At 59.3% G+C, this 11,130-nt stretch overlaps 1 protein-coding gene across 2 annotated transcripts in view; it reads right to left on the reverse strand.

Annotated features, from left to right (window-relative positions):
* PARVB (parvin beta) overlaps nt 1–11,130 on the reverse strand; it is an 85,351-nt gene that overhangs the window by 4,478 nt on the left and 69,743 nt on the right. For both annotated transcript variants that reach the window (XM_006150663.3, XM_014588672.1), the window contains 4 exons: nt 9,779–9,840; nt 7,465–7,533; nt 3,856–3,957; nt 81–153 (listed from right to left, as the gene is read on the reverse strand). In XM_006150663.3, coding sequence (XP_006150725.2) covers nt 81–153; nt 3,856–3,957; nt 7,465–7,533; nt 9,779–9,840 — 306 coding nt within the window. The remainder of the gene's footprint in view (nt 1–80; nt 154–3,855; nt 3,958–7,464; nt 7,534–9,778; nt 9,841–11,130) is intronic.

The following is an 11,130-nucleotide window of genomic DNA, read 5'->3' on the forward strand; positions in this document are numbered from 1 at the left end:
GGCCTTCCCGGCCCCTCTCAGACCTGGTTCCCCCTGCCCACGCCTCCCACCCCCACCCCCCAGACCCATGTGGGTGTTACCTTCGGGGCGAGCCTTGGGTTTCTTGAGCCCTCCGTCCAGCATCAGCTCAAAGGCAAAGGACACGTTGTGGACCTGCCGAGGGAGAGGTGTCAGGTCCGGGTGGCCACTGTGCCTCAGGCCTGCTGCCCAGGGCCAGCCCAGGGAGCTGGGCAGGGCAGGGGCAGAGCCGCTGCCCACGTCAGTGCTGCCGGGCACAGGGGGGCGGTGAAGGCGCGAAGGCTGCCCTCCAGGGCTCAGAGAGCCCAGATGAGAAGTGACAGGGACCCCATTTTACATGTGGGAACCAAGGCCTGGAGAGGACGGATCCCTTGCGCCAGCACCCAGCCCAGAGCAGCCACCCGTGGCCTCTGGAAGGCCTGGCAGGAGCTGCCCGTACGTGGGGTAGCCTGGCCGTGTCTCGGACGCAGCACTGGCCCAAGTGGGAGCAGCAGGGGTGGCGGTGGCAGCCTGTAGGGAAGGAGGCCCAGCCCTCCCCCGTGACTTCTCCCTGATGTCAGAAAGTCCAGAACACTCAGCCCCAAGGATGCCCAGGGCTTCAGTTCGGCCAATGCACACTGGTCAGGATTAAAGCAAGAGCCTCTTGGTCGTGTTTAAAGTCCAGCCAAGTCAGAGATGCAGGTGACCGGCCACATCACGTCTGGCCCCGCCTGCCACGCGGACGGGGCACGAAGCCACAGTCTAACAGAATGGCGCCGTCACAGGGAAGGACCCTGGCCCTGAGTCACCTAATACTGTCCCAATTCCTTTCTCATGGTGTTGGGAAATGAATCAGAAATGTGGACAATGTTACTTGCAGTGTAATTTAATAATTGACCAGGAAAAAGATGCTTGGCAAAAGAACCTCCTGGTTAGTCGAACCACACACTGGAAAACACTGGTGGAGCTCCGGAAACACCTCCACGGCCCACAGCCTGCGCTTGGAGATGCAGAGGGGGTGGCGGTCTGCCAGCCCTGACTATGAGCGGGTCCTGGCTAACCGAGGGCACGGCCCAGAGGACAGGCTGCTCCCACCAGGTCCACGGTGGGGCTTGGAATGAGAGGCCCTGCTACGGACACCTCTGTACCCCCAGGCTGGTGCAGAAGCCACTTGGAAACAAGCAGGAACAGGAGGTCCCTGCAGGACAGGCAGCCTGGGCTTGGGGTGGGGGGAACTAGGCTGGGCCCAGGGAGGGATAAGCCCTGGAACTGGAGAAGGGGTTTGAACAAGGAAAGTCAACATGGAGGGTGCAGAGCGAGTCCTCTCCAGGGAGAGTGGCGGGCGGCCATTGTCGAGCACCCACCAGGTGTCCCATGGGTTCCCAGGCCTTGTTTCCCCCGCAGCCCTCACAAGACGGTATGACCTTGGGTCTCAGGGGAGGGAGCTGGGTGAGGGGCTGGAGGCCACACTTACACCCAAGTCAGGACCTGCACCCGGCCTCCTCCCGCAGCAGTGCAGGCCCCCGGGGTTAAGCACCAGCCAAACAACCCGATTCACGCACACACGCGCATGCGCACGCGCACGCACTCGCACACGCACACACAGCAGGTTCTGACACAAAATGAGACAGGGCAGCAAAAAGGGAGGAGTAGCAGGAAAAAACGCTGTCAGAAAAGCTGCCTCCCCAGGTAACCCTCAGCAGTGCCGCTGTGCAACCATCTCACCACCTGGGCTCTGGAGAGATGCCCGTCCGGCACGAGGCACTGGTGCAGGGGCCAACACCGGGTAAGACTCAAACGGTAGCTTTAAAACAAGAAGCCGTAGGCAGAACCAGGCAAGTTGGGTGGCATGGTTACCGGCCAGTAGAGCCAGGCACGTTCCGTTGTCTGACTGGGGTAACTCACGGACCTGAGCCCTTGCTACACTGGGGAGCAGCTCAGGAAGCACGTCTGTGCTGCTCGCGGAGCCCCCTCCCACCCCAGGGATGGCCACTGTAAGGACACTCAAGGCCGGAGCACTGGGGAGCAGCTCAGGAAGCACGTCTGTGCCGCTCGCGGAGCCCCCTCCCACCCCGGGGATGGCACTGTAAGGACACTCAAGGCCGGAGGGAAGGCGCCTCCTGGCCTCAGCCAGTCCTGCCTGCCTGCAAGGCCAAGCCCAGGCGCTGGGACCGGCCTGAAGTGGGGCAGCTCTCTGCCACGAAGGAACGGCACACCTGCCAGGTGTCGGGAGAATGCGGAGGCAGAGCGTAGCCATCGTGAGCTCAGAGATCGTGCCGGGGGCTGCATATGACCTTGTCCCACGAGGAGGAGGGGAGGCGATGCAGGGCTGGGGGATGCGGGGCGGCAGGAGGGGCGCCCACGTCCTCGACTCCTCCCCAGGCGAAGAGCTGCAGCTGCCCCCAGCCGCATCCCCACCAAAGGCTTCCTTTTCCAGGGTGAGCGGAATAAACGGAATAAGCGCGCTGCAGGCTGTCCCTAAAATAGCCTGCTATTCAGAGGCAACAGCGATGATTCAGGCCTCCTCGCACCTTCCAGGCCAGGGCGACACTGACAAAGACTTTCATCCCGTTTCAAAGGGAAGAAAGCCAGGCCGGGGAGAGGACGCCTCTGCCATTTGCACAAAGCCTTGTCTTGGGAAGAAGCCCAACTCCAGGTCTCCTGGCTGAACCCACTGTTCCTGCCAGCGTGCTCCTTAGTTTGAACAAAGAACAGATTTCTCCAAAACAAAGCTGCCACCACCAGCCATGCCAGGGCCTGGAAATGCATGGACATGACAGAACTGTCCCCTCCTTTCCAGGATGGCTGCACTGGCTCATGTTTCCTGGAGCGCCTCCCCAGTCCACGGTAAATCTAAAACCATACGGACTATCCACCTCCCTGGTCCACGGTAAATCTAAAACCATACGGACTGTCCACAGCCAAGCTGTTTTTTGTTTGTTGTTTGTTTGTTTTTTAAGAGAGATTTTTTGCTATAGGGCGCGTGCACTCTCTGGAGGGACTAAAATGACCCCCGAGAGGGGATGGCCACGCTGTAATCCCTTCTCCTCCACGCTCTCTCAGGATTTGGGGCGCACACGCAAATGTGCCCGGTGTGAGTTTCAAGCCAGCCAGTATGGGACTGGAATCACGGTCAGGGATGTGGGAGTCCAACCACTACACCATGTGCTGGCACCCACGGCTAAGTTTTCAATGGTGATGCAGTAAGTACTGCTGACCGGTCACCGCAGAAGCTCAGGGCTGGAGCTGAACTCCAGCAACTCCAAAGGCGGTGGTGGGGAATCTGTGAGGTAAGGGTTCCCCCAGACAGAAAGGCGGACCCACACAATCCTACTGGGACATTGCCTAAGAAACTCTCCACAGGAATGAGAACGGCAAAGATGGCCTGCCGGAGGCCCTGCTCCAGCCGGGGTGCTTCTAGGCATGGGAGGCAGCTCCTATATACTGAGCCTGTGTTGACTGCATGGTCCCAACAGTGGCCCGCTGTCTCGGCAGGGGAAGAAAACCAAACGGGGTGATTGTCCAAGACTGGGAACCAGGAGACACGGAACAGAGCCACACCAGGGGACGGCGCCACCAGTGAGCGTGGGCTTGGGGAGCTCGTGCCATAATGGGAATCCCACAGAGGGAGCAGAGGGGAAGGGCCATGGTCCAAGGACCACAGCGGGACAAACCACATAGACCCACGGGAGGGACCTGAGAGCACATGGCAACAAACCCGATGCATGGCATATGGCTGGCGGGGGGGTCACATTTAACAGCAATCCCGTTCTGTGCAAACCCGGTTTCTGAAGGCTGTGGCCGGGCCACAAAGAGAGCCGCCGGGAAACACTCCGAGGACGGAGACCATGCACGTACCTTCTGCTCGAAGCTGTCCGGCGTCAGGTGGAAGTGGTGGAGAGGGACGAAGTAGTCCTCCAGGAGGCCCATGAGCAGCACCAGGTACACGCCGTCTGCAAACTGCATGGAAACGCCCGGCCCCCGCCTGCCGTAACCACCGATTCCGCGTGGTGTCGGCAGGTGGCAACGGGGCTGGGCTGGCACCCTGGGTGCCTCGGGCCTCCACACACGAAGAAGCCACCCACTGTCCTCGTTAGGGAGACCAGCAGGCTGTCTGAACGGCGCCTCCGACAGAGCCCAGGGCTGACCACGCCGCTCAAGTGCTCGGCGTTCCCCAGAAGCACGCTCCAAGGGCTGCCGCGCCCCGGGAGGGCTCCCTTCACCCGCCCCCATCAGGGCCCACCCTGCCAAGCCCGCGCTCCCTGACTCCATCGATCTCTCTCAGCCGACCCTCACGGCGACAGCGTCTCCACCGTGAGAGACGAGTGGAAGCTGAGGCACAGATGCGCTCCGGCCGCGGGAAGGGAGCTGAGCGCGGAACAGGCTTTGCAGGAGGGCAGGCCAGCCACGGGGCACAGTGGCAGTGCCTGCTCCACAGTGCTGCAGGTTCGATTCCCGGGTCAACCTGCACACGCCAGGTACACATGTGAGCCTGGCTGGCCGGGGAGCTGGGGGGCGATCACTGTGCGAGACCCTACAGAGGGCACGTGCCCTTGCACACTCTCTTTATCTCATGAAAGAATAAGCTTAAAGGAGACACACATGCCACACAGACACACATGCCACACGGACACACATGCTACACAAACGACATATACTCACAAGCCTCACACACAAACCACACACACCACCACACACGTCACACGTGTGCATACCACACACAAAAACACATAGCACACAGTATAATACACACGTGTGAATACCACACACAAACACCACACGCACACACACACACACACACACACCCCACCACACATACCCCCTAACAGGAACTGAACCTGGGCCTCTCCACTCTCATAACATACTTATAAAAATACTCATTCTTTGCAACATAAGAAAAGAACTTCCCTGCATTCCTGTGGCCAGTGGTCTTTCCTGGTCAGCCAGGGGTTACGAATACCTTCCACATTCTCCTTCGAGCAGTGTGTGACAGCGACAGCGGCATTACATAAGGGTCAATGCAACTGTAAGTGTGGAGTGCCGGTCTCGGGGGCCTGGCCCCAACAGAGTACGGCCCATCCAAGAAGGGCCGGGGGGCCGAGGCGGGTGGCATCTAACGGCAACCCTTCCGGGCTGCAGGTGTGGGCTGCTCGTGCTGACGGCCCCACTTCCGGTTTATCCCAGGGAAACAGGCAGGAGGAGCGGCCCGGAGCCCGCTGTCCTGAGCACGGGGAACGTCCAGTCAGGGAGCCCAGGTTTAAGGAACCACAGGGCAGCCTTCCCGCTGAGAGAACAGTGGGAGTGACAAGTCACAGAGGGACCCAGCCCGAGCCAGAGACGGCGGCAGGAAGAAGCACACACCCGTCTCTCACACACAGAGACCCAGGCCTGACAGCAGCTGGCTGGTGGCTACGGCTCCCGCACAGGGCAGCTGGCTGCACGGTGCCCGCTCTCGCTCTCTCGCTCCCTCTCGGCTGAATCCACGTGGAGGATGCAGGCTGCTTCCGCAGCTGCCCCGTACTCGCCGGGTGTGCGTGTGCGTGTGCGTGGCCCTCGCTGGCTGGGAAGACTGGAGGAGCTGGAGGGCGGCATGAGACCTTTGAGAGTGCTTGTCTTTCTCCCTGTCTCTGTCTCGCTCTCACACAAAAGAAATAAACTTTTTTTTTTAAAGAGGTTTTTGCTATATTGCACATGCACTTGCCAGAAAGACAGAGAGAGGCAGAGAGACAGAAAGTGAGAAATCACCCCCTGGGGGAGATGGCCACACCGCAATCCCTTCTCCTCCATTCCCCTCTTGGGATCTTGGGCACGCACACACACGAGCCCGGCATGAGTTTAAACCACTGGGTCCGGGACTCGAACTGCAGTTGACTACATGGGAGTCCAGTGATGTAGCCATTACACCAACTGCTGGTCCAAAAAGAAATCAACTTTTTAAAAAAATCTTTTAAAATAATCTAGAAAAATATTCATCCAACCCTCAGCTGACATCGGCCACCTCCGGAGGACTGGAAGGGGGCAGATTATAGGAAGGGGGTTTCTCTTTCACTCAGTGCCCTTCTGAGCTGCTGTGGCAAATGGCAAGCACACAGAGACCAACGGTGCGAGGCTAGGAGATTGCCAAACAGAACAAGTGTGTTTGCAAACAACGCGCAAATGAACGCACACGTTCAACATGGACTTGGAGTGCAGACCCACGCCGCCCACGACCAGCTACACATGTAGAGATCTGAGCAAAACCCTCAGGCAGTTATCTCTGGGGGATGAGGTTACGGACGGTTTTTATTTGTTTTGCTTATCTGCATTTTCAGACATTTCTACAATGAACCTGAATTACTTTTTTAATTAGAAAAGCAAATGAGAAAAGTTAAAGAAACAGAAGCGAATAAAAGCAGTCACCCAGGGTTAAGAAGGATCAGCTGCGTATTAGAGACGTCTGGGCCACGGAGTCAAAAGGACCCCAGAATCGAGCATGCGGCTAATCCGGGGGGATTATATGTTGTCTTTAACGTTCCCGAGTGCTGGAGACACCTTTGCACGGTGCTATGTTAGCTGAGTGGGGCGGGGTGTTCCTCACGTGCACTGCGGAACAAACAGCTCGTGTGCACCGGCCAGAGGGTGATGCACTGGCTGGGCATCTGTGGGGGGTGGCGATGGGGAGCGGGTGCGGAGGAGCAGAACTTTCTAGACCATGGGACCCACACATGCAAAGCCCTGTGGCAGGGTGGGCAGACACAGCCTTGGAGGGTGTTATGGTTGAATCATGTGCCCCCCCCCAAAATATGCCGCAGTATGGAATGAGCACCAGGCTGACTCACAGGGAAGGTCCTGGGTTCACATAAGGAGACTCCCCAGAGCACTGGGCACACGTGTGCCCACCATCCGGGGCTGGCCGGGGTGAATGACAACGTCGAGACCCTGTTGGGGTGCTGTATCTCTGTCTCTGTCTCTCTTGCTCAAGGAATAAACTTTTAAAAATATTTTCAAAAATACATGTTAGAGTCCAAACCCCAGGGCCTGTGACTGTAACCCCATCATGCCAATGACCTCATCGGGTGGGCGTTAACCTGACGCGACTGCGTCCTTCTCAGAAGGGAGAATGTGGACACAGAAACGTGCCCTAGGAGAACGCCGCAGGAAGACGGAGGCAGAGGGTGGAGTCTCCTGTCTACAAGCCACAGCGCCCCAAAGAGAAACCCCAGAAACTCAGAGAAAGGCCGGGGACGGGGAGAACCAGCCTCGCCCACACCCCAGATCAGAGGGCGCGAGCTTCTGAATAAGCCACTCGGCTTGCGGCTCTGTTATGGCAGCCCAGGGAAGCCGAGACAGACGGCCAGGCGGAGGGGCCAGAACGCCATTCCTGGCTGAGTGGCAGAATTCCTCGGGAAATAAGCAAAATGGCGTTGCTCCTGAGCCCTACCAGGGGTCAGAAACCGGCTGACGGTGATGCAGGACAGCACTGCGTACCTGGGTCTCCAGCTCCGTCACCTCCAGGTTCAGCTTGTTCAGGTGCTTGTTCACGAACGTGATGAGAGACTGTCAAGGCAAGGACAGGGCCATCAGTGAGCACCGGCCCCCACCCGCGGGCGTGCCCACCTTCACCAGCTCGGGTCCTGCAGAGCGCTCCCACAACCCCGTCTGCTACAGCAAAGAGCCTGTCTCGAACACGTGCTCTCGACAGCTCTCCGTGGTGGTGGGTAAGGCTGTGTCCATCCCAGCTGGAGAAGAAAGCAAGTCTCCTCCCGAGGCCGTCCACACCCTCGCGCTGTGTTTCACCGTCCTCTGGGAGGCATTGTCAGGGCGGAGAGCCGCGTGTTTCGACCTCTGTAGACCTCACGCCAATGGCCATAGCTCGGCACGGAGAGGGAAGATAGCCCAGGGCATGCCTGTTGGTTCCTGGCAATGTGGAGGGCCACGCAGGGCTTTATCTGGGGCTGCGGGGTTCACGCGTCCCGTTACATAGGTACTAGGGGCACTGGCTTCTCTCCGGCAAAAGTTTAAAACTCGTCACCGGGAACGTCCGGCATCAAACCCCACTTACATGGGGGCTCCATACCAGCCCGTTCCCCAGATGTGCTATCATTGCTCATTCATCCCACCCAAATTCCAAGCAGCCACGATGAGCCAGCACTCTCCTTGGGGCTGGGGACCTGAGGACAGTCGGGGGGTGGCCTAGTTCTCCATGTACACCTAGGGGCGGGGTCAGCAGTGGCGCTGCAGGAAGCATGCAGTGTAGGAAGGTTCCGTGAACACAGGAGGTGCATGCAGAGACGCCGCGGGAGGGCGCATTCGAGCCGGCACTGGGTGGGCAGTGGGTGGAGCTCCATGGCTGGATGTGAGCCTGCAGAGGGGGCTATTCAGGAAGAAGCCCGGGAGGGTGAGCAGGGCCCCCGTCCGCACTCGGGGTCACAGGGAGCTGCTAGCATGGAAACCACAGGGAGGGCGAGGGGCGGCTGAAGCGGGACGCTGTCGGCAGACACGAGGACGCCGCCTGCTCACTGCTGTGGCCCAGTGCCCCGCGTAAGCTTTGAAACATGGGTTAACCTGGCATCTGAGCGCTGGGACCCGTCCTGCACAAACGGGACCCCGACTGTCCTCACAGCGTCCCTGAAAGGAGGGCAATGCCTGTCCTTGCTTCGCAGATGAGGACCGAGGCTCCAGGGTTGTGTAACTGCCTGTGCACCTGCTAGAAGTGGGGAGGTCAGAGTAGCACCCTCCTCCCCTGTACACCCACTGAACTGGTCCTGTCAGGCCCTGGGCCAGATGTGGCCAGGGTGGGTGGGGGACACTGCTCCGAGGCTCTGAGGTACATCATGTGGGACCCAAGGGCACTGAGCGGGCTCGGCCCAGAACGGCCAGTAGGAGGGTTCCAACGGCCTTTTGCAAAGTGCTTCCAAAACCAATGACCTGGTACTCCGAGCCTGGACCACGGCGGCCCACTGTGCGGTCCTCAGGGAGGTACATGTGCTGTCCCCAAGCGAACAGTAAGGTACTGCCACTTCCTACCAAGCTCCCTCTTCAAGAACGGCAGGCAGGTCAGCACAGGAAAGGCTCTGACAATCCTGCACAAAGAAGCCTGTTCAGGGAGGCCGTCCTACAGAGCTCCCTCCCTCTGGTCAGGCAGAAGCGGTGTCACAGGAGGGAGGAAGCCCGCCCGCCCCACTGCTGCCTCTCCGGACAAGATGCCTGCGGGCTCCCAGATGCCTGCATGTGCCGGGAGGTGGGCCTCGATTCTTCTAGGAAAACAAGCCTTACTGGCAGACTCCCCAGACGCTGACCGTTCCCAGCCTCCAGGCTCTAGGGCCTCGGGCTCATGTGTTTTTAGCCCACCATGGACTGACCAGCAGGCTGCCCGGGCCGGGAAGGCCTCGTCCCGTCTGCAGGAAGACGGTCAAGCCCACGCAGGGAACGGCCCTGCCAGGCCAGGCCAACTTGCTTCCTGGGCAGACTGAGTGCAAAGGCCGGTGAGGGCAGCATGTTGACGCTTAAAAACATTTCCACGTTGACAAAAGGCCTCGAGTCAGAATGAACTGCCACTTGGGGCTGGGTAATTCACTTAACAGAAGTGAGCGGTGGGCAGGAAGATGCCCAGGCAGCAGGGATGTCGAGTTAAAAGGCGCTAATTTTATGCACTGTCGTTATGGTTCTGACTGTAATTACATTTCAATCCACGTGGCAAACATTTCAAAGATTCCAAACATTTTCCCACCTTCTCCCCAGCAGGCATTCATGCCGTCAAGAAAAAAAGCTCTAGCGTGAACACGGGGAGCCAAGAGCTTACCTTCTTCACCACGCTGAGCTTATCCGGGGCGTGGTCGAAGAGCGTGTCAAAGGCGTCCCGCTCTGCCAGGACATGCAAAGAGACCACAGAGAAGGCTTTAGGCTCCACGGACGCCCACGCTGCTGCCCTAATCCCCAGCACGTTCAGCCTCAACACCCTCGCCCGGCTAGAATCCTTTTAATCCCCGCCAGAATGATGCGTCGCTAAGTCTGCCTTGGGAATGGAACTGACCTCGGTTCAAACCCCAGGGGTCTGACTTAAAGTCCAGGCACTTCCGGCAAAACACTTCCCTCCACAGAGCCATTCGCTCCTCTGAAAGTGGGAAGACCGATGGTCCCTCCTCACACGGGGCTGGGAGTTAAACGAGGCAGGGGGTAAAGGGACACTCGGAGGCCTGGCGGGTACAGTGCAGCATTCCGTTCCCAGAGCTGCCCTCCCACCTGCTCCCCCAAACTTTCCCTCCACAGGCTCTGGGGACAGCCACGGAGATGGACGGGGGGCCCGGGTCGTGGGAGGGCACGGGGCAGGGGAGGTAGGTGGAGGGGTAGTTCCTGGTGGCGCTGCCCTGTAAATGCCAGGCAAGAGGAACTCCAGGGCCACATCCAGGGCATGCCAGCAGCTGCCAAGTGCAACTGCAAGGTGCTTAGCTTGGTCCATAGAAACCCGTGTTTGTTTGAGTCGACATTTTTAAATTAGAACTTCTGTCCAAAGGTCTGAATTTTTGGCTGCACTTGGAGAGCTGGAGGCTGTGACTACCTCAAGCCACACTCCCACCATCAGCAGTGACAGCCTTCAAGGAGGGGTGTGGACTCTCCAGTTGACCCCAGACCCCACACTCCCCACTGTCACCCAACGCCGAGGCCCAGCCAGCCTCCTTTATCAATGTATAGTCCGGTCACTTCTCTGGGTGTGTCACCAGCTTGGTCCCGGGAGGCACCTGAGTCCTGGCCCAGGGTGGAAGGGCCCTGAGTGCCGAGGGCATTCCAGGCAGAGGGGACAGAGGTGCAGAGACAGGAGAGAGCAGGGCGCGTTCGAGAGCTGAGCCCGGTACCCTGCGTAGAGGAGAGGGCTCCCTGCAGCGTGGGGTCCTGGGGCAGCCGCCGGGGCAGTGAGAGACGGGGGTGAGTCCTTAGACACGCTCCGTTGGCAGAAAGTGGGGAGGGGAGGACGCGAAGGGGAGAGACAAGGGTCCTAATAAGGTATAGGGGGAACATGCTCCCCTCCGTCCTGCCACAGCCTTGGGTAGGGGCTCTGGGCCAACTGAAGCCTGGGGGTGGGGGGGGCGGGCCGCCTGCAGAGGAAGGCAAGCAGCAAGCTGTTGCCATGGAGACCAGGCTGCAACCTCCCTGCCA

The sequence above is a fragment of the Tupaia chinensis genome, unplaced genomic scaffold (assembly GCF_000334495.1).
Source record: "Tupaia chinensis unplaced genomic scaffold, TupChi_1.0 Scaffold000294_1, whole genome shotgun sequence".
In the NCBI taxonomy this organism is placed as follows: domain Eukaryota; kingdom Metazoa; phylum Chordata; class Mammalia; order Scandentia; family Tupaiidae; genus Tupaia; species Tupaia belangeri.